At 46.1% G+C, this 22,344-nt stretch overlaps 2 protein-coding genes and 1 long non-coding RNA gene across 4 annotated transcripts in view; 1 reads left to right on the top strand and 2 right to left on the bottom strand.

Annotated features, from left to right (window-relative positions):
* Window positions 1–271: 271 nt before the first annotated feature.
* Window positions 272–18,765, bottom strand: LOC110517405 (MICAL-like protein 2). Of its 2 annotated transcripts, XM_036948526.1 has the most exons (12): window positions 18,310–18,765; window positions 18,207–18,258; window positions 15,025–15,242; window positions 14,844–14,904; window positions 8,435–8,622; window positions 8,286–8,353; window positions 8,014–8,137; window positions 5,864–5,966; window positions 5,638–5,711; window positions 4,430–4,544; window positions 3,710–3,756; window positions 272–1,032 (listed from the first exon to the last, which is right to left on the bottom strand). In XM_036948526.1, exons 1-12 carry the CDS (start codon window positions 18,674–18,676, stop codon window positions 965–967), a joined length of 1,485 nt encoding a protein of 494 aa, XP_036804421.1. In that variant the 5' UTR covers window positions 18,677–18,765; the 3' UTR covers window positions 272–964. The 2 variants fall into 2 exon arrangements, with proteins under 2 accessions (XP_036804421.1, XP_036804420.1); XM_036948525.1 differs by having other exon boundaries at window positions 18,207–18,765.
* Window positions 1,655–2,736, top strand: LOC118940178. Its single transcript, XR_005036728.1, has 3 exons — window positions 1,655–2,374; window positions 2,423–2,586; window positions 2,635–2,736. It is a non-coding gene; the product is annotated as an uncharacterized LOC118940178 (long non-coding RNA).
* The window catches only part of LOC118940052 (MICAL-like protein 2), an 18,478-nt gene continuing 14,829 nt past the window's right edge, over window positions 18,696–22,344 (bottom strand). The window contains exons 5-7 of the mRNA XM_036948266.1: window positions 22,013–22,143; window positions 18,784–19,628; window positions 18,696–18,700 (exon numbers count right to left, since the gene is read on the bottom strand). Of these exons, the coding sequence (XP_036804161.1) occupies window positions 18,696–18,700; window positions 18,784–19,628; window positions 22,013–22,143 (981 nt within the window). The remainder of the gene's footprint in view (window positions 18,701–18,783; window positions 19,629–22,012; window positions 22,144–22,344) is intronic.

Genomic DNA, 22,344 nt, shown 5'->3' with positions numbered 1-22,344 from the left:
CACATTACATACAGACACCGGGTGGTGTAGTGTTATACTGGGTTTCAGGGCTGGTTCATGTCAGGAGGGTATTATAGACACATTACATACAGACACCGGGTGGTGTAGTGTTATACTGGGTTTCAGGGCTGGTTCATGTCAGGAGGGTATTATAGACACATTACATACAGACACCGTGTGGTGTAGTGTTATACTGGGTTTCAGGGCTGGTTCATGTCAGGAGGGTATTATAGACACATTACATACAGACACCGGGTGGTGTAGTGTTATACTGGGTTTCAGGGCTGGTTCATGTCAGGAGGGTATTATAGACACATTACATACAGACACCGGGTGGTGTAGTGTTATACTGGGTTTCAGGGCTGGTTCATGTCAGGAGGGTATTATAGACACATTACATACAGACACCGGGTGGTGTAGTGTTATACTGGGTTTCAGGGCTGGTTCATGTCAGGAGGGTATTATAGACACATTACATACAGACACCGTGTGGTGTAGTGTTATACTGGGTTTCAGGGCTGGTTCATGTCAGGAGGGTATTATAGACACATTACATACAGACACCGGGTGGTGTAGTGTTATACTGGGTTTCAGGGCTGGTTCATGTCAGGAGGGTATTATAGACACATTACATACAGACACCGGGTGGTGTAGTGTTATACTGGGTTTCAGGGCTGGTTCATGTCAGGAGGGTATTATAGACACATTACATACAGACACCGGGTGGTGTAGTGTTATACTGGGTTTCAGGGCTGGTTCATGTCAGGAGGGTATTATAGACACATTACATACAGACACCGGGTGGTGTAGTGTTATACTGGGTTTCAGGTCTCTGGTTCATGTCAGGAGGGTATTATAGACATGAACCAGAGACCTAACAGACTTCAATACATCAACTATCAAAACAGTGATAACCACATCTCAAGCAGGGTAACAGTGTGTCCCAGAGTTCCTCCCCGTGGGATCATCCCTCCTTCTTGCTCCTACCAAACAACTTAAAGCTGGACTTCTTCTTCTTTTCTTTCTTTGTGTCTGAAAGAGAGAGATGATGGGATGAGGGAGAGAGAGAGAGGATGGGATGAGAGAGAGGATGGGATGAGAGAGAGGATGGGATGAGAGAGAGAGAGGATGGGATGAGAGAGAGAGAGAGGATGGGATGAGGGAGAGAGAGAGGATGGGATGAGAGAGAGAGAGGATGGGATGAGAGAGAGAGAGAGGATGAGATGAGAGAGAGGATGGGATGAGAGAGAGAGAGGATGGGATGAGAGAGAGAGAGGATGGGATGAGAGAGAGAGAGGATGGGATGAGAGAGAGAGGATGGGATGAGAGAGAGAGAGGATGGGATGAGAGAGAGAGAGGATGGGATGAGAGAGAGAGGATGGGATGAGAGAGAGAGAGGATGGGATGAGAGAGAGAGAGGATGGGATGAGAGAGAGAGAGGATGGGATGAGAGAGAGAGAGGATGGGATGAGAGAGAGAGGATGGGATGAGAGAGAGAGAGGATGGGATGAGAGAGAGAGGATGGGATGAGAGAGAGAGGATGGGATGAGAGAGAGAGAGGATGGGATGAGAGAGAGAGAGGATGGGATGAGAGAGAGAGGATGGGATGAGAGAGAGAGGATGGGATGAGAGAGAGAGGATGGGATGAGGGAGAGAGAGGATGGGATGAGAGAAGTGGTAGAGAGAGTAGAAGTAAAGCGAGAGAGAGTAGAGGTAGATTCTCCATAGATACAGAGGGTTAGAGAGGTTCTCCATAGATACAGAGGGTTAGAGAGGTTCTCCATAGATACAGAGGGTTAGAGAGGTTCTCCATAGATACAGAGGGTTAGAGAGGTTCTCCATAGATGCAGAGGGTTAGAGAAGTTCTCCATAGATACAGAGGGTTAGAGAAGTTCTCCATAGATACAGAGGGTTAAAGAAGTTCTCCATAGATACAGAGGGTTAGAGAGGTTCTCCATAGATACAGAGGGTTAGAGAGGTTCTCCATAGATACAGAGGGTTAGAGAGGTTCTCCATAGATACAGAGGGTTAGAGAAGTTCTCCATAGATACAGAGGGTTAGAGAGGTTCTCCATAGATACAGAGGGTTAGAGAGGTTCTCCATAGATACAGAGGGTTAGAGAAGTTCTCCATAGATACAGAGGGTTAGAGAGGTTCTCCATAGATACAGAGGGTTAGAGAGGTTCTCCATAGATACAGAGGGTTAGAGAGGTTATCCATAGATACAGAGGGTTAGAGGGGTTCTCCATAGATACAGAGGGTTAGAGAGGTTCTCCATAGATACAGAGGGTTAGAGAGGTTCTCCATAGATACAGAGGGTTAGAGAGGTTCTCCATAGATACAGAGGGTTAGAGAGGTTCTCCATAGATACAGAGGTTCTCCATAGATACAGAGGGTTAGAGAGATTCTCCATAGATACAGAGGGTTAGAGAGGTTCTCCATAGATACAGAGGGTTAGAGAGATTCTCCATAGATACAGAGGTTCTCCATAGATACAGAGGGTTAGAGAGGTTCTCCATAGATACAGAGGGTTAGAGAGGTTCTCCATAGATACAGAGGGTTAGAGAGGTTCTCCATAGATACAGAGGTTCTCCATAGATACAGAGGGTTAGAGAGATTCTCCATAGATACAGAGGGTTAGAGAGGTTATCCATAGGATACAGAGGGTTAGAGAGGTTCTCCATAGATACAGAGGGTTAGAGAGGTTCTCCATAGATACAGAGGGTTAGAGAGGTTCTCCATAGATACAGAGGGTTAGAGGTTCTCCATAGATACAGAGGGTTAGAGAGGTTCTCCATAGATACAGAGGGTTAGAGAGGTTATCCATAGATACAGAGGTTTAGAGAGGTTCTCCATAGATACAGAGGGTTAGAGAGGTTCTCCATAGATACAGAGGGTTAGAGAGGTTCTCCATAGATACAGAGGGTTAGAGAGGACATTATTAGAGGGATGATTCACACAGTTGAGGAGCGATAGCACTTCCTGGTTTGGCCTCCTTTTAGAGTCAGTTCATTAAGAAATGCTAGCAGCCATGACTGAATTCAAACCAGAGTTGGTTTCGGGGTGTGGTTTGATATGGGTGTGTGTGTGTGTGTGTGTTCACAGGTGGGAAGGGTTAGCCAAATTATTTAGCCAATTAGCTCAGTTTTCTCCCTTTCTGGTTCTGATAAGGGTTATAGAAGATAAACTGATCCTAGATGTGTTGTGTAGGTACTGACCTTGGGTTTGATAAGGGTTATAGAAGATAAACTGATCCTAGATGTGTTGTGTAGGGACTGACCTTGGGTTACAGAAGATAAACTGATCCTAGATGTGTTGTGTAGGGACTGACCTTGGGTTATAGAAGATAAACTGATCCTAGATGTGTTGTGTAGGGACTGACCTTGGGTTACAGAAGATAAACTGATCCTAGATGTGTTGTGTAGGGACTGACCTTGGGTTATAGAAGATAAACTGATCCTAGATGTGTTGTGTAGGGACTGACCTTGGGTTACAGAAGGGAAACTGATCCTAGATGTGTTGTGTAGGGACTGACCTTGGGTTATAGAAGATAAACCGATCCTAGATGTGTTGTGTAGGGACTGACCTTGGGTTTGATAAGGGTTATAGAAGATAAACTGATCCTAGATGTGTTGTGTAGGGACTGACCTTGGGTTTGATAAGGGTTATAGAAGATAAACTGATCCTAGATGTGTGGTGTAGGGACTGACCTAGGGTCTTCATCATCTTATTGAGCTGCTCATCTTCCTCATCCTCCCTGAAGAGAGATCAGACAGAGAAGATGAACAACACAGCATGACTAACCTACACACACACACACAATCCCAGAGAGCCATTCACGTTAAGACAGCTCCCCCCCTTTCTCTTACCTGAGTCTGTCACCCCACCCTCTCTCTCCTACCTGAGTGTCATCCCCCCCCTCTCTCTCTCCTACCTGAGTCTGTCACCCCACCCTCTCTCTCCTACCTGAGTCTGTCATCCCACCCTCTCTCTCATACCTGAGTCTGTCATCCCCCCCTCTCTCTCTCCTACCTGAGTGTCACCCCACCCTCTCTCTCCTACCTGAGTCTGTCATCCCCCCCTCTCTCTCCTACCTGAGTCTGTCATCCCCCCCTCTCTCTCTCCTACCTGAGTCTGTCATCCCCCCCTCTCTCTCTCCTACCTGAGTCTGTCACCCCACCCTCTCTCTCCTACCTGAGTCTGTCATCCCCCCCCACCCTCTCTCTCCTACCTGAGTCTGTCATCCCCCCTCTCTCCCTCCTACCTGAGTCTGTCATCCCACCCTCTCTCTCCTACCTGAGTCTGTCATCCCACCCTCTCTCTCCTACCTGAGTGTCACCCCCCCCCCACTCTCTCTCTCCTACCTGAGTCTGTCACCCCCCCCTCTCTCTCTCCTACCTGAGTCTGTCACCCCACCCTCTCTCTCCTACCTGAGTCTGTCATCGTCCAGTCCGTCTATGATGGCGTTTCTGTCATTGACGATCTCCACCAGCTTGACCATCAACTCCTCTTCTCTACGACGGTCCCACAACGTCTTCAGCCGCTCTGCCCACATTAACACACACATTAACACACGATCAGTGTGAACACACACATAAACACACGATCAGTGTGAACACACACATAAACACACACATTAACACACGATCAGTGTGAACACACACATTAACACACGATCAGTGTGAACACACACATTAACACACGATCAGTGTAAACACACATTAACACACACATAAACACACACAAACACACACATAAACACACACATTAACACACGATCAGTGTGAACACACACATAAACACACACATTAACACACACATTAACACACGATCAGTGTAAACACACAACTTTTGCATTGTCCACAACACACACGCCCTCTCTCTCCTCACCAGGTCTGACCCCCCCCTCTCTCTCCTCACCAGGTCTGACCCCCCCCTCTCTCTCCTCACCAGGTCTAACCCCCCCTCTCTCTCCTCACCAGGTCTGACCCCAACACACCCTCCACCAGGTCTGACCCCAACACACCCCCCCCCCCCCCTCCCTCTCTCCTCACCAGGTCTGACCCCCCCCTCTCTCTCCTCACCAGGTCTGACCCCCCCCTCTCTCTCCTCACCAGGTCTAACCCCCCCTCTCTCTCCTCACCAGGTCTGACCCCAACACACCCTCCACCAGGTCTGACCCCAACACCCCCCCCCCCCCCCTCCCTCTCTCCTCACCAGGTCTGACCCCCCCCCCCTCTCTCCTCACCAGGTCTGACCCCCCCCTCTCTCTCCTCACCAGGTCTGACCCCCCCTCTCTCTCCTCACCAGGTCTGACCCCAACACACCCCCCACCAGGTCTGACCCCAACACCCCCCCCCCCTCCCTCCCTCTCTCCTCACCAGGTCTGACCCCCCCCCCCCCCCCCCCTCTCTCCTCACCAGGTCTGACCCCCCCCCCCCCCTCTCTCCTCACCAGGTCTGACCCCCCCCCCCCTCTCTCTCCTCACCAGGTCTGACCCCAACACACCCCCCCCCCCCTCACCAGGTCTGACCCCCCCCCCCCCTCTCTCTCTCTCTCCTCACCAGGTCTGACCCCCCCCCCCTCTCTCTCCTCACCAGGTCTGACCCCCCCCCCCCCCCCCCCCCTCTCTCCTCACCAGGTTTGTCCATGAGTCTTCTCAGCTCCTGCTCTACACTGGGCTGCTGTTCCTCCAAGTCCTGTGTCTTCGCTCTGCACACACACACACACACACAGATGTTAGAGGACTAGGAAATATCTGCTGTGTGTATTTTTGTGGTTTCTGTGGGTGTGTGTGTGTGTGTCTGCGTGTGGTTCTGTATGTGTGTGTGTGTGCGGTGTGTGTGTATGTATGTGAGACTCACATGTAGACCAGTTCAGACTCTCTCCTCATGGACACCTGCTTGTTTCTGATGAGGTTGAACCATTCCACCATCAGGTCATCCATCACCACGTCCTCTTCTCCCTCTGACACACACACACACACAACCACACAACCACACACACACACAACCACACACACAACCACACACACAACCACACACACAACCACACACACAACCACACACACAACCACACACACACACAACCACACACACAACCACACACACACAACCACACACGATTACCAACACAGTGGAATTTAAAAGCAGACCTCGAGATATTAAAGACATATTGACAGAGTTCAAGGTCATGAAACACTTGAGAAATATTAAAGACACTATTTCCCCTACTGTCCCCCTCTATCCCTCTCCTCCATCCCTCTACTCCCTCCATCCCTCCCTCTCTCCTCCCTCCCTCTCTCCTCCCTCCCTCTCCCCCTCTATCCCTCTCCTCCATCCCTCTCCTCCCTCCCTCCCCCTCTATCCCTCTCCTCCATCCCTCTACTCCCTCCATCCCTCCCTCTCTCCCTCTCCCATCCCTCCCTCTCTCCTTCTCCCATCCCTCCCTCTCTCCTCCCTCCCCTCTCCTCCCTCCCTCCCTCCCTCCCTCCTTCCCTCCAGCCACCAGGGCTGTCTTTATTTCCTCCTACCGCCCGTCAATCCCACAGAGACAGGAAGCTATCAGAGACTTCATTAGAGCCAGAAGTGGTGGAAATTCACTTTTTGGGTCACATCCCCTCAGGCGACACCGACCCCAATCTACACCACTTCCCTCCACTCTCAATCTCCCCCTCTCCCTCCCTCCTCAAGCTCAATCTCACCCTCTCCTTCCTCCTCACTCTCCCTCTGTGTGAGTCTTACCCTCTTCATCCCTCCCTGCTCCCTCTCTCCTCTACGCGAGTCTTACCCTCTCCCTCCCTGCTCCCTCTCTCCTCTACCCTCTCCCTCTGCGCGAGTCGTACTCTCTCCCTCCGAGTCTCACCCTCTCCCTCCGAGTCTCACCCTCTTCACAGGAGCGTAGTTGTTTCTCCAGGTCCACTCCTTTCCTCTCCCTCCGAGTCTTACCCTCTCCCTCCGAGTCTTACCCTCTCCCTCCGAGTCTTACCCTCTCCCTCCGAGTCTTACCCTCTTCACAGGAGAGTAGTTGTTTCTCCAGGGTCACTCCTTTCCTCTCCCTCCGAGTCTCACCCTCTCCCTCCGAGTCTCACCCTCTCCCTCCGAGTCTCACCCTCTCCCTCCGAGTCTCACCCTCTTCACAGGAGCGTAGTTGTTTCTCCAGGTCCACTCCTTTCCTCTCCCTCCGAGTCTCACCCTCTCCCTCCGAGTCTCACCCTCTCCCTCCGAGTCTCACCCTCTCCCTCCGAGTCTCACCCTCTCCCTCCGAGTCTCACCCTCTTCACAGGAGCGTAGTTGTTTCTCCAAGTCCACTCCTTTCCTCTCCCTCCGAGTCTTACCCTCTCCCTCCGAGTCTTACCCTCTCCCTCCGAGTCTTACCCTCTCCCTCCGAGTCTTACCCTCTTCACAGGAGAGTAGTTGTTTCTCCAGGTCCGCTCCTTTCCTCTCCCTCCGAGTCTTACCCTCTCCCTCAGAGTCTTACCCTCTCCCTCAGAGTCTTACCCTCTCCCTCAGAGTCTTACCCTCTCCCTCAGAGTCTTACCCTCTCCCTCAGAGTCTTACCCTCTCCCTCAGAGTCTTACCCTCTCCCTCAGAGTCTTACCCTCTCCCTCAGAGTCTTACCCTCTCCCTCAGAGTCTTACCCTCTCCCTCAGAGTCTTACCCTCTCCCTCAGAGTCTTACCCTCTCCCTCAGAGTCTTACCCTCTCCCTCAGAGTCTTACCCTCTCCCTCAGAGTCTTACCCTCTTCACAGGAGAGTAGTTGTTTCTCCAGGTCCACTCATTTCCTCTCCCTCCGAGTCTCACCCTCTCCCTCCGAGTCTCACCCTCTCCCTCCGAGTCTCACCCTCCGAGTCTCACCCTCCGAGTCTCACCCTCCGAGTCTCACCCTCCGAGTCTCACCCTCCGAGTCTCACCCTCCGAGTCTCACCCTCCGAGTCTCACCCTCCGAGTCTCACCCTCTCCCTCCGAGTCTCACCCTCTCCCTCCGAGTCTCACCCTCTCCCTCCGAGTCTTACCCTCTTCACATGAGCGTAGTTGTTTCTCCAGGTCCACTCCTTTCCTCTCCAACTCATTAACACTGTCCTCTATCTCCTGAAGCTCTCTGAGGATCTCTTCCTTCGGGATGTAGTCGGGTTTACTCTGCACACACACACACACACACACACACCACACAGACACCACACACAGACACCACACACAGACACCACACACACCCAGACACCACACACATTAATATAAACACACAGGTACTAACATCCCTCATCCCGTCTCCATGTATTAGACCTACTGGTTTAGGTGTCTTGGTGTCTATGTTGGAGCCGTTAGCTGTCGTTGAGCTCTTCCCTGTCAGGACGCCTGGTAGAGGAAACACAGCAGAACACTGTTATGGGGAGCTGGGGAAGTGGGTTTATGTCTGTCTGTGTGTGTCTGTCTTACCCCATGTCCCAGGGCCGGTGTTCAGCGGGCTGGGTGAGGAGGCTTCTGGGGGGCTGGAGGGGGCCAGAGTAGACCCAGCAGGGACTGAAGCCTGGGCGTTTCCTGATCCACCGGCCCAGGGCCGAGACAGGGTTTCAGCCTTCTGAATGTCAGGGTGGAGGGGAGAGGAGTCTTTAGGTCCTACAGGCCTGGCGAGAGAGAGGAGGGGAGGAGGAGTGATGGGGGTGGATTAGAGAGAGGAAGAACAGAGGGGAGGAGAGAGAGTAGGGAGAGGAAGAAACGAGGGGAGGAGAGAGAGAAAGGAGGAGGAGGAGGAGAGGGGAGGAGAGAGATGTAACAAGGTCTGTCTCTTCCTTTCCTTCCTGAATGCATCTAACCTCTCATTTTCTCACAATTAGTTGTTTTCCTTCCCCAGGTTCTCTCTCACCTTTCGTACGAGAGTCTGAGGATCAGTAGGACTGAGGAGGAGGAGGAGGAAGAGGAGGAGGAGGAGGAAGAATGGTCATCCGGGGCTAGGGGGTGGGACTCTAGGGGACGGCTTTAGCCCCGACACACCGCAGGTCTGACGAGGAGGGAGGGGAGGGGGAGGGTCTTTGATCTCCGGTGGAACATCAAAACAGAGCGGCTCGGAGCGGCACGAACAAACCGCCTGCAGAACGGATGAGGGGTGGAAAGACGAACGGATGAGGGGTGGAAAGCTGGGACCTCACACCCAGGTGACCCTTCCACAGCGGCTGGGACCTCACACCCAGGTGACCCTTCCACAGCGGCTGGGACCTCACACCCAGGTGACCCTTCCACAGCGGCTGGGACCTCACACCCAGGTGACCCTTCCACAGCGGCTGGGACCTCACACCCAGGTGACCCTTCCACAGCGGCTGGGACCTCACACCCAGGTGACCCTTCCACAGCGGCTGGGACCTCACACCCAGGTGACCCTTCCACAGCGGCTGGGACCTCACACCCAGGTGACCCTTCCACAGCGGCTGGGACCTCACACCCAGGTGACCCTTCCACAGCGGCTTGGACCTCACACCCAGGTGACCAGACCTCCCAGATTACTAGTGGACCAGTGACAACACAAGTGGAAGTAGGATAGAACCAAGTTGGAATAGAACCAAAGTAGAACAGAATAGGAGTAGGGTAGAACAGTAGTGGAACATAACAGAGTTCTGTAGAATAGAGTTCTACATAGTATTTTAGTGTTCTGTAGAGTAGAATGGAGTTCAGTGACAAGAGAAAATGAGCAGCAGGTGGAATAGAAACAGAACATAGTGGAACAGAGACAAGTGGAGCGAAACCAGAGTAGATATAAAGTAGAATATGGAGTAGAACATGAAGTAGAGTAGAATATGGGGTAGAATATGGAGTAGAGTAGAATATAGAGTAGAATATAGAGTAGAATAGAATACAGAGTAGAGTAGAATATAGAGTAGAATATAGAGTAGAATATATAGAAGAGAGTAGAATATAGAGTAGAAAAGAGTGAAGAGTAGAATGTAGAGTATAGAGTAGAGTAGAGTATAGAGTAGAATATGGAGTAGAATATGGAGTAGAGTAGAGTAGAATAGAGTAGAATATGGTGTAGAGTAGAATATAGAGTAGAATAGAGTAGAATATGGTGTAGAGTAAATATAGAGTAGAGAGTAGAGTATAATATGGAGTAGAATATAGAGTAAAATATAGAGTAGAATATGGAGTAGAATAGAATATAGAGTAAAGAGTAGAGTATAATATGGAGTAGAATAGAATATAGAGTAGAGTAGAATTTAGAGTAGAGTAGAATATAATATAGAGTAGAGTATAATTTAGAGTAGAGTAGAATATAATATAGAGTAGAGTATAATTTAGAGTAGAGTAGAATAGAATATAGATGAGTGGAATGTAAAGTGGAATATATAGAAGAGAGTAGAATATAGAGTAGAATATGGAGTAGAATATGGAGTAGAGTAGAATGTAGAGTAGAATATGGAGTAGAATGTAGAGTAGAATATAGAGTAGAATATGGAGTAGAATATGTAGTAGAGTAGAATATGGAGTAGAATATAAAGTAGAATATAGAGTAGAATAGAATGTAGAGTAGAGTAGAATTTAGAGTAGAGTAGAATAGAATATAGAGGAGAGTAGAATGTAAAGAAGAATATATAGAAGAGAGTAGAATATAGAGTAGAATATGGAGTAGAATGCAGAGTAGAATATGGAGTAGAATGCAGAGTAGAGTAGAATATGGAGTAGAATGCAGAGTAGAATATGGAGTAGAATGCAGAGTAGAATATGGAGTAGAATGCAGAGTAGAATATGGAGTAGAATGCAGAGTAGAGTAGAATATGGAGTAGAATATAGAGTAGAATGCAGAGTAGAATATGGAGTAGAATGCAGAGTAGAATATGGAGTAGAATGCAGAGTAGAGTAGAATATGGAGTAGAATATAGAGTAGAATGCAGAGTAGAGTAGAATATGGAGTAGAATGCAGAGTAGAATATGGAGTAGAATGCAGAGTAGAGTAGAATATGGAGTAGAATGCAGAGTAGAATATGGAGTAGAATGCAGAGTAGAGTAGAATATGGAGTAGAATATAGAGTAGAATGCAGAGTAGAGTAGAATATGGAGTAGAATGCAGAGTAGAGTAGAATATGGAGTAGAATGCAGAGTAGAATGCAGAGCATAATATGGAGTAGAATGAATAATATGGAGTAGAATATGGAGTAGAGTAGAATAGAGTAGTAGAATATAGAGTAGAGTAGAATATATAGTAGACTAGAATATAGAGTAGAATATATAGGAGAGTAGAATAGAGTAGAAGAGAATATAGAGCAGAGTAGAATATGGAGTAGAGTAGAATATAGAGTAGAGTAGAATATGGAGTAGAGTAGAATATGGAGTAGAGTAGAATATGGAGTAGAGTAGAATATGGAGTAGAGTAGAATATGGAGTAGAGTAGAATATAGAGTAGAGTAGAATATGGAGTAGAGTAGAATAGAGTAGTAGAATATAGAGTAGAGTAGAATATATAGTAGACTAGAATATAGAGTAGAATATATAGGAGAGTAGAATAGAGTAGAAGAGAATATAGAGCAGAGTAGAATATGGAGTAGAGTAGAATATAGAGTAGAGTAGAATATGGAGTAGAGTAAAATATGGAGTAGAATATGGAGTAGAGTAGAATAGAGTAGTAGAATATAGAGTAGAGTAGAATATATAGTAGACTAGAATATAGAGTAGAATATATAGGAGAGTAGAATAGAGTAGAAGAGAATATAGAGCAGAGTAGAATATGGAGTAGAGTAGAATATAGAGTAGAGTAGAATATGGAGTAGAGTAGAATATGGAGTAGAGTAGAATATGGAGTAGAGTAGAATATGGAGTAGAGTAGAATATAGAGTAGAGTAGAATATGGAGTAGAGTAGAATATAGAGTAGAATATAGAGTAGAGTAGAATATAGAGTAGAGTAGAATATAGAGTAGAGTATAATATGGAGTAGAGTAGAATATAGAGCAGAGTAGAATATGGAGTAGAGTAGAATATAGAGTAGAGTAGAATATATAGTAGACTAGAATATAGAGTAGAATATATAGGAGAGTAGAATAGAGTAGAAGAGAATATAGAGCAGAGTAGAATATGGAGTAGAGTAGAATATAGAGCAGAGTAGAATATGGAGTAGAGTAGAATATGGAGTAGAGTAAAATATGGAGTAGAATATGGAGTAGAGTAGAATATAGAGTAGAATATAAAGTAGAATATAAAGTAGAGTAGAATATGGAGTAGAGTAGAATATAGAGTAGAATATAGAGTAGAATATAGAGTAGAATGCAGAGTAGAATTTGGAGTAGAATGCAGAGTAGAATATGGAGTAGAATGCAGAGTAGAATATGGAGTAGAGTAGAATATAGAGTAGAGTAGAATATGGAGTAGAGTAGAATATGGAGTAGAGTAGAATATGGAGTAGAGTAGAATATGGAGTAGAGTAGAATATAGAGTAGAGTAGAATATGGAGTAGAGTAGAATATAGAGTAGAATATAGAGTAGAGTAGAATATAGAGTAGAGTAGAATATAGAGTAGAGTATAATATGGAGTAGAGTAGAATATAGAGCAGAGTAGAATATGGAGTAGAGTAGAATATAGAGTAGAGTAGAATATATAGTAGACTAGAATATAGAGTAGAATATATAGGAGAGTAGAATAGAGTAGAAGAGAATATAGAGCAGAGTAGAATATGGAGTAGAGTAGAATATAGAGCAGAGTAGAATATGGAGTAGAGTAGAATATGGAGTAGAGTAAAATATGGAGTAGAATATGGAGTAGAGTAGAATATAGAGTAGAATATAAAGTAGAATATAAAGTAGAGTAGAATATGGAGTAGAGTAGAATATAGAGTAGAATATAGAGTAGAATATAGAGTAGAATGCAGAGTAGAATTTGGAGTAGAATGCAGAGTAGAATATGGAGTAGAATGCAGAGTAGAATGCAGAGCATAATATGGAGTAGAATGCAGAGCAGAATATGGAGTAGAATGCAGAGTAGAATGCAGAGCAGAGTAGAATGCAGAGTAGAATATGGAGTAGAATGCAGAGCAGAATATGGAGAAGAATGCAGAATATGGAGTAGAGTAGAATATAGAGTAGAATATATAGAAGAGAGTATAATATAGAGTAGAATGTAGAGTAGAATATATAGAAGAGAGTAGAATATAGAGTAGAAAAGAATATAGAGTAGAGTAGATTATGGAATATAGAGTAGAGTAGAATATAGAGAAGAGTAGAATGTAGAGTAGAATATATAGAAGAGAGTAGAATATATAGTAGAATATATAGAAGAGAGTAGAATATAGAGTAGAAGAGAATATGGAGTAGAGTAGAATATGGAGTAGAGTAGAATATGGAGTAGAGTAGAATATAGAGTAGAATATAGAGTAGAGTATAAAGTTGAATATAGAGTAGAGTAGAATATAGAGTAGAATATGGAGTAGAGTAGAATATAGAGTAGAGAGTAGAATATAGAGTAGAGTAGAATATATAGAGGAGAGTAGAATGTAAAGTAGAAGAGAGTAGAATATGGAGTAGAATGTAGAGTAGAATGCAGAGTAGAGTAGAATATGGAGTAGAATATGGAGTAGAGTAGAATATAGAGTAGTAGAATATAGAGTAGTAGAATATAGAGTAGTAGAATATAGAGTAGTAGAATATAGAGTAGTAGAATATAGAGTAGAGTAGAATATGGAGTAGAATATGGAGTAGAATGCAGAATATGGAGTAGAATGCAGAATATGGAGTAGAATGCAGAATATGGAGTAGAATATAGAGTAGTAGAATATAGAGTAGTAGAATATAGAGTAGTAGAATATAGAGTAGAGTAGATTATAGAGTAGTAGAATATAGAGTAGTAGAATATAGAGTAGTAGAATATAGAGTAGAGTAGATTATAGAGTAGTAGAATATAGAGTAGTAGAATATAGAGTAGTAGAATATAGAGTAGAGTAGATTATAGAGTAGTAGAATATAGAGTAGTAGAATATAGAGTAGAGTAGATTATAGAGTAGTAGAATATAGAGTAGTAGAATATAGAGTAGTAGAATATAGAGTAGTAGAATATAGAGTAGTAGAATATAGAGTAGAGTAGATTATAGAGTAGTAGAATATAGAGTAGTAGAATATAGGGTAGTAGAATATAGAGTAGTAGAATATAGAGTAGTAGAATATAGAGTAGTAGAATATAGTGTAGTAGAATATAGAATGTAGAATATAGAGTAGAGTAGAATATAGAGTAGAATATAGAGTAGAGTAGAATATAGAGTAGAATATAGAGTAGAATGTAGAGTAGAGTAGAATATAGAATGTAGAATATAGAGTAGAGTAGAATATAGAGTAGAATATAGAGTAGAATGTAGAGTAGAGTAGAATATAGAGTAGAATATAGAGTAGAATGTAGAGTAGAGTAGAATATAGAGTAGAATATAGAGTAGAATATAGATTAGAATGTAGCGTAGAGTAGAATATAGAGTAGAATATAGAGTAGAATATAGAATGTAGAATATAGAGTAGAATATAGAGTAGAATATAGAATGTAGAATATAGAGTAGAGTAGAATATAGAGTAGAATATAGAGTAGAATGTAGAGTAGAGTAGAATATAGAGTAGAATATAGAGTAGAATGTAGAGTAGAGTAGAATATAGAGTAGAATATAGAGTAGAATATAGAGTAGAGTAGAATATAGAGTAGAGTAGATTATAGAATGTAGAATATAGAGTAGAGTAGAATATAGAGTAGAATATAGAGTAGAATGTAGAGTAGAGTAGAATATAGAGTAGAATATAGAGTAGAATATAGAGTAGAATATAGAGTCGACTATAGAGTAGAATGTAGAGTAGAATGTAGAGTAGAGTGTAGAGTAGAATGTAGAGTATACTTACTTGGAGGCAGGTTTGAGTCTGGACCGCCAGTCAGCAGGAGAGCTGCTGTTGTCTGCTGTTGCTAAAGAGAGACAAGACGATATACAGCCCCCAAAAAACATTACATCAGCCATAACAGCCACAAATAATTACCACTGAAATGTGGATGACCAACTAGACAGACAGGGCAAATGGTGCTCACCCATAGTGTTGCTGGGAGAAGCAGCTCCGGATGCCTTATCCAGGGTTTTGTTCCACAGGCCTGTTCTGCTGGCTGGGGTCGGGGTGGAGGTGTTGGGGGTGAGGGGGGCGAGGAGAGACGGGTCTGCTTTTAGCTTAACTCGGCCCCCAGTCTCCTTTTTAGGAGTCTCCGTCTCTTTCTTAGGCGTTTCAGCAGGGGCAGGTCTGAGAGAGGGAGATCTGGGGGTCGAGGGGAGACAGAGGGAGGCCTTTCAACATCGAACAGACTCAAATAGTATTTCCTCAAATCTTAATTAACGTCTCGCTTCCATCTCATACACATTGGAATAGAAGGTCCCTCCCCTTTGATCTGAAAAGGAGACAAGGTAAGAGGATGCAAGGAAAGCTGAATTGAGGAAGGGCCATTGCCCACAACTGTATGCTTGAAGTGCTATTCCCTTATTTTACCAGCAGAGGTCGGGCTCTATTTTTTTTTATTTAACCTTTAACTAGGCAAGTCAGTTAAGAACAAATTCTTATTTACAATGACGGCCTACTCCAGCCAAACCCTTACGACACTGGGCCAATTGTGCACCGCGCTATGGGCCTGTTGTGATACAGCCTGGAATTGAACCAGGGCCTGTAGTGGTAGTGATGCCTCTAGCACTGTGATGCAGTGCCTTAGACCGCTGCACCACTCGGGAGCCCGCAATACTGTCTAATACAACGTTTCCCAAACAAAATGGGTGGTCGTTTTGGTTTTTGCCCTAACATCAGTGCTTAATTTGAGACGGATCCTATTTGAGCCGGGTCCTATCTGAGCCGGGTCCTATTTGAGCCGGGTCCTATTTGAGCCGGGTCCTATTTGAGCCGGGTCCTATTTGAGCCGGGTCCTATTTGAGACGGGTCCTATTTGAGCCGGATCCAGTACCTCTCGCGGCATGATTCATTCATTATGTGTGTAAACATTCTAATGGAAGTGATCGGAGTTAAATCAAGTTGCCTGCTCGTTATTCCCCCCCCCCCCCCAGTTGCCTGCTCGTTATCCCCCCCCCCCAGTTGCCTGCTCGTTATCCCCCCCCCCCCCCCCAGTTGCCTGCTCGTTATCCCCCCCCCCCCCCCCCCCCCAGTTGCCTGCTCGTTATCCCCCCCCCCCCCCCAGTTGCCTGCTCGTTATCCCCCCCCCCCCAGTTGCCTGCTCGTTATCCCCCCCCCAGTTGCCTGCTCCTTAATCCCCCCCCCCAGTTGCCTGCTCCTTAATCCCCCCCCCCCCCAGAAAGACCATCATGTAAAATACGAATAATAATAATTAATTAATAATAATAATACAAGTAATAATAACTAAATTGGACGGCACGGTAGCCTAGTGGTTAGAGTGTAGAGGTGGCAGGGTAGCCTAGTGGTTAGGGGCAGGGTAGCCTAGTGGTTAGAGTGTAGAGGTGGCAGGGTAGCCTAGTGGTTAGGGGCAGGGTAGCCTAGTGGTTAGAGTGTAGAGGTGGCAGGGTAGCCTAGTGGTTAGGGGCAGGGTAGCCTAGTGGTTAGAGTGTAGAGGTGGCAGGGTAGCCTAGTGGTTAGGGGCAGGGTAGCCTAGTGGTTAGAGTGTAGAGGTGGCAGGGTAGCCTAGTGGTTAGGGGCAGGGTAGCCTAGTGGTTAGAGTGTAGAGGTGGCAGGGTAGCCTAGTGGTTAGGGGCAGGGTAGCCTAGTGGTTAGAGTATAGAGGTGGCAGGGTAGCCTAGTGGTTAGGGGCAGGGTAGCCTAGTGGTTAGAGTGTAGAGGTGGCAGGGTAGCCTAGTGGTTAGGGGCAGGGTAGCCTAGTGGTTAGAGTGTAGAGGTGGCAGGGTAGCCTAGTGGTTAGGGGCAGGGTAGCCTAGTGGTTAGAGTGTAGAGGTGGCAGGGTAGCCTAGTGGTTAGGGGCAGGGTAGCCTAGTGGTTAGAGTGTAGAGGTGGCAGGGTAGACTAGTGGTTAGGGGCAGGGTAGCCTAGTGGTTAGAGTGTAGAGGTGGCAGGGTAGCCTAGTGGTTAGGGGCAGGGTAGCCTAGTGGTTAGAGTGTAGAGGTGGCAGGGTAGCCTAGTGGTTAGGGGCAGGGTAGCCTAGTGGTTAGAGTGTAGAGGTGGCAGGGTAGCCTAGTGGTTAGAGGCAGGGTAGCCTAGTGGTTAGAGTGTAGAGGTGGCAGGGTAACCTAGTGGTTAGAGGCAGGGTAGCCTAGTGGTTAGAGGCAGGGTAGCCTAGTGGTTAGAGGCAGGGTAGCCTAGTGGTTAGAGGCAGGGTAGCCTAGTGGTTAGAGGCAGGGTAGCCTAGTGGTTAGAGGCAGGGTAGCCTAGTGGTTAGAGGCAGGGTAGCCTGGTGGTTAGAGGCAGGGTAGCCTGGTGGTTAGAGGCAGGGTAGCCTGGTGGTTAGAGACAGGGTAGCCTGGTGGTTAGAGACAGGGTAGCCTGGTGGTTAGAGGCAGGGTAGCCTGGTGGTTAGAGACAGGGTAGCCTGGTGGTTAGAGACAGGGTAGCCTAGTGGTTAGAGCGTTGGACTAGTAACCGAAAGGTTGCAAGTTCAAATCCCCGAGCTGACAAGGTACAAATCTGTCGTTCTGCCCCTGAACAGGCAGTTCTGTTCCTAGGCCAGTTAACCCACTGTTCCTAGACTAGACTGTTTGAAAATAAGAATTTGTTCTTAACTGACTTGCCTAGTTAAATAAAGGTTAAATAAAAAAAACACATTTAAAAAAATAATGGAGAAGAGAGAGATAATAATAAAATTAATTCATAATAAAAAAGTAGTGATATTTCTATGTAATTATCCCATCCTGCCCCACTGATCCCAGACCTGCCCTCTTATTTATACATAGAGGTTATGGGGAGGGCCAGTGTGGTATGTAACTGATCCCAGACCTGCCCTCTTATTTATACATAGAGGTTATGGGGAGGGCCAGTGTGGTATGTAACTGATCCCAGACCTGCCCTCTTATTTATACATAGAGGTTATGGGGAGGGCCAGTGTGGTATGTAACTGATCCCAGACACGCTCACTATGTGTCCCGGGACTTCCCGATCTATAAATGAAGCACTGCCTAACACGACACAGCTGATTCAAATGATTAAAGCGTGATGATTGGTTGATTATTTGAATCAGCTGTGCAGCGCCACGGCAAAAAACCAAAACGTTGCTCCTGAGGAGAGTGTCGAGTTCTGAGAATATCTGAGATGTCTCACCTGTTCTCGGTCTTCTTCAGTCCTACAGGATGCCACGGAGGACTTGAAGCACCAGATGTTGTTGTGGTGTTGTTGTCTGTTAGTTTCTTAGCGATGACAGCACCAGCTGTTGTTGTGGTGTTGTTGTCTGTTAGTTTCTTAGTGATGACAGCACCAGCTGTTGTTGTGTTGTTGTTGTCTGTTAGTTTCTTAGCGATGACAGCAGCAGGTGTTGTTGTGGTGTTGTTGTCTGTTAGTTTCTTAGCGATGACAGCACCAGCTGTTGTTGTGTTGTTGTTGTCTGTTAGTTTCTTAGTGATGACAGCACCAGCTGTTGTTGTGGTGTTGTTGTCTGTTAGTTTCTTAGCGATGACAGCAGCAGGTGTTGTTGTGGTGTTGTTGTCTGTTAGTTTCTTAGCGATGACAGCAGCAGCCTGGGTCTTGGTACTGCAGTCTTCTTTAGATGGAGAGGCTTTCACATCACTATCCATCTTGAAGACAACTCTACCTCTACCCTGAACCACGTCCCTGTCCCCACCTGGCACCACATTCACACCCTTATCCCCTCCCTTACCCCCACCCCAACCCTCTCCCTTACCCCCACCCCAACCCTCTCCCTTACCCCCTACCCCACTGCCACCCAAACTCACTACCACACTCACACCCTGGCCAACCCCCACTACTGTCCCCTGTGTGCCAGCGTTCGGGACTCTATTTGTGGGTAGACTCGGTGCCTGTCCCGGAGTCTGGGTCTTGCCCTGGTTCTCCTGCCCAGTGGTGGTGTTCCCAGATTGGAAGAACTGGAGCCGGGCCTGCTGGGTAGTTGTGGTGTTGATGTTCCGTGGGACTGCGGTGGGTCCAGGGGCTGCGGGGCTCACTATGCCCAGGGAGGAGAGCCTCGGGCTGGGCCGCCAGGAGGAGGCAGAGGGGGCGGTGCTTTTGGATCCGTCTGATTTGGAGCTCAGCCAGCTAGGGACACATTTGGAGGGGGTACTGGTGGGTGTCGGAGCTGGGGTGGATTTCGGGGGGTCTGTGTATTTGGCTCCGGGGGTATTCCTGGAGAGGTCTGAGAGAGGGGTGGTCTGGACAGTGGGAGGAGGGTGAGGGGTGTATTTGGAGGAAGAAGGGGTAGTAGGGGTGTTTTGGGGCAGGTATGAGAGAGGGGTGGTCTGGACAGTGGGAGGAGGGTGAGGGGTGTATTTGGAGGAAGAAGGGGTAGTAGGGTTGTTTTTGGGCAGGTATGAGAGAGGGGTGGTCTTGACAGTGGGAGGAGTGTATTTGGATTCAGCAGGGGTAGTAGGGTTGTTTTTGGGCAGGTCTCGGAGAGAGGGGTGTGTTGGCAGCGCCCCCTGGGGGTGGTGGTGGGAGGTACAGATGAAGGAGCCTGGTGTTGGTCCAGGTTTACAGTTACCAGACAGTAGAGTGGTAGAACACTCACTACACCTGGAGAACACAGGAACAGACATGATATAGAACACCTATATATGGAGAACACAGGAACATACATGACATGGGTGTTCAATCTATGGAGAACACAGGAACAGACATGACATAGAACACCTATATATGGAGAACACAGGAACAGACATGACATAGAACACCTATATATGGAGAATACAGGAACAGACATGACATAGAACACAGGAACAGACATGACATAGAACTCCTATATATGGAGAGCACAGGAACAGACATGACATAGAACACAGGAACAGACATGACATAGAACACAGGAACAGACATAACATAGAACACAGGAACAGACATGACATAGAACACCTATATATGGAGAACACAGCAACAGACATGACATAGAACACCTATATATGGAGAACACAGCAACAGACATGACATAGAACACCTATATATGGAGAACACAGGAACAGACATGACATAGAACACCTATATATGGAGAACACAGGAACAGACATGACATAGAACACCTATATACGGAGAACACAGGAACAGACATGACATAGAACACAGGAGACCATTAAGAATATTGTGTCTGTCTGCACGTCTGTCAACCAACCAGATCTGTCTCCACCTATAGACTGATACATGTTACAGCAATGAACGCAGTGTGAAGTACAGCTGTCTACCACGGTACAGCTCTATACAGTTAACCCTTTCACTAGGAGACTGGTATATTAACATGGTACAGCTCTATACAGTTAACCCTTTCACTAGGTGACTGGTATAATAACATGGTACAGCTCTATACAGTTAACCCTTTCAATAGGAGACTGGTATGTTAACATGGTACAGCTCTATACAGTTAACCCTTTCAATAGGAGACTGGTATAATAACATGGTACAGCTCTACACAGTTAACCCTTTCAATAGGAGACTGGTATAATAACATGGTACAGCTCTACACAGTTAACCCTTTCACTAGGTGACTGGTATATTAACATGGTACAGCTCTACACAGTTAACCCTTTCACTAGGTGACTGGTATATTAACATGGTACAGCTCTATACAGTTAACCCTTTCACTAGGTGACTGGTATTATAACATGGTACAGCTCTACACAGTTAACCCTTTCACTAGGTGACTGGTATAATAACATGGTACAGCTCTACACAGTTAACCCTTTCACTAGGTGACTGGTATATTAACATGGTACAGCTCTATACAGTTAACCCTTTCACTAGGTGACTGGTATATTAACATGGTACAGCTCTACACAGTTAACCCTTTCAATAGGAGACTGGTATAATAACATGGTACAGCTCTACACAGTTAACCCTTTCAATAGGAGACTGGTATAATAACATGGTACAGCTCTACACAGTTAACCCTTTCACTAGGTGACTGGTATATTAACATGGTACAGCTCTACACAGTTAACCCTTTCACTAGGTGACTGGTATATTAACATGGTACAGCTCTATACAGTTAACCCTTTCACTAGGTGACTGGTATTATAACATGGTACAGCTCTACACAGTTAACCCTTTCACTAGGTGACTGGTATAATAACATGGTACAGCTCTATACAGTTAACCCTTTCAATAGGAGACTGGTATAATAACATGGTACAGCTCTATACAGTTAACCCTTTCAATAGGAGACTGGTATAATATGGTGGAGTCATTAACATGGTGGAGTCATTAACAGGGTGGAGTCATTAACAGGGTGGAGTCATTAACAGGGTGGAGTCATTAACAGGGTCAAATGGTGGAGTCATTAACAGGGTGGAGTCATTAACAGGGTGGAGTCATTAACAGGGTGGAGTCATTAACAGGGCGGAGTCATTAACAGGGCGGAGTCATTAACAGGGTGGAGTCATTAACAGGGTTAAATGGTGGAGTCATTAACAGGGTGGAGTCATTAACAGGGTCAAATGGTGGAGTCATTAACATGGTGGAGTCATTAACAGGGTCAAATGGTGGAGTCATTAACATGGTGGAGTCATTAACAGGGTTAAATGGTGGAGTCATTAACAGGGTCAAATGGTGGAGTCATTAACAGGGTCAAATGGTGGAGTCATTAACAGGGTCAAATGGTGGAGTCATTAACAGGGTCAAATGGTGGAGTCATTAACAGGGTGGAGTCATTAACATGGTGGAGTCATTAACATGGTGGAGTCATTAACAGGGTGGAGTCATTAACAGGGTTAAATGGTGGAGTCATTAACAGGGTGGAGTCATTAACATGGTGGAGTCATTAACAGGGTGGAGTCATTAACAGGGTGGAGTCATTAACAGGGTTAAATGGTGGAGTCATTAACAGGGTTAAATGGTGGAGTCATTAACAGGGTTAAATGGTGGAGTCATTAACATGGTGGAGTCATTAACAGGGTTAAACAGTCAGGTCTTACCTGGCACAGCTCCTGTGATACAGCCTCCCATCCACTAGGTGTCTCTGGACCAGATGAACGTGTTTATTACACACGGAACACTTACTGCTCAGAGTCCCCGTCTTATTGGATCGCTCCGACAACACATCCTTCTGGGGACGGACAGACAGACAGATTAACCTTCTGTTAGTTACAACAGGAGTATTTGACGTAGGGTCCACAGACCCCTAGGGGTTGTTGGAGGTACTACAGTAGGTCCGTGAAACAATGATTATTATTTTAATGTTATTATTACTAAATCGCCAGAAACAAAAACGAAAACATTTTGAATCACAAACCTACACTAGAAAAGA

Source organism: Oncorhynchus mykiss, chromosome 17 (assembly GCF_013265735.2).
Source record: "Oncorhynchus mykiss isolate Arlee chromosome 17, USDA_OmykA_1.1, whole genome shotgun sequence".
Classification (NCBI taxonomy): Eukaryota; Metazoa; Chordata; class Actinopteri; order Salmoniformes; family Salmonidae; genus Oncorhynchus; species Oncorhynchus mykiss.
This window is presented reverse-complemented; position numbering and strand designations above follow the sequence as displayed.

What these genes read in the sequence shown, in the direction of transcription:
- LOC110517405 (XM_036948525.1), bottom strand. Translation starts at nt 18,676, where the DNA reads ATGGATAGTGATGTGAAAGCCTCTCCATCTAAAGAAGACTGCAGTACC. An exon ending in TTCTCCCAGCAACACTATGG is followed by an intron (nt 14,905 to 15,024) that starts GTGAGCACCATT and finishes GTCTCTCTTTAG; the next exon opens with CAACAGCAGACAACAGCAGC. An exon ending in TAAGATGATGAAGACCCTAG is followed by an intron (nt 1,033 to 3,709) that starts GTCAGTCCCTAC and finishes TCTCTCTTTCAG; the next exon opens with ACACAAAGAAAGAAAAGAAG.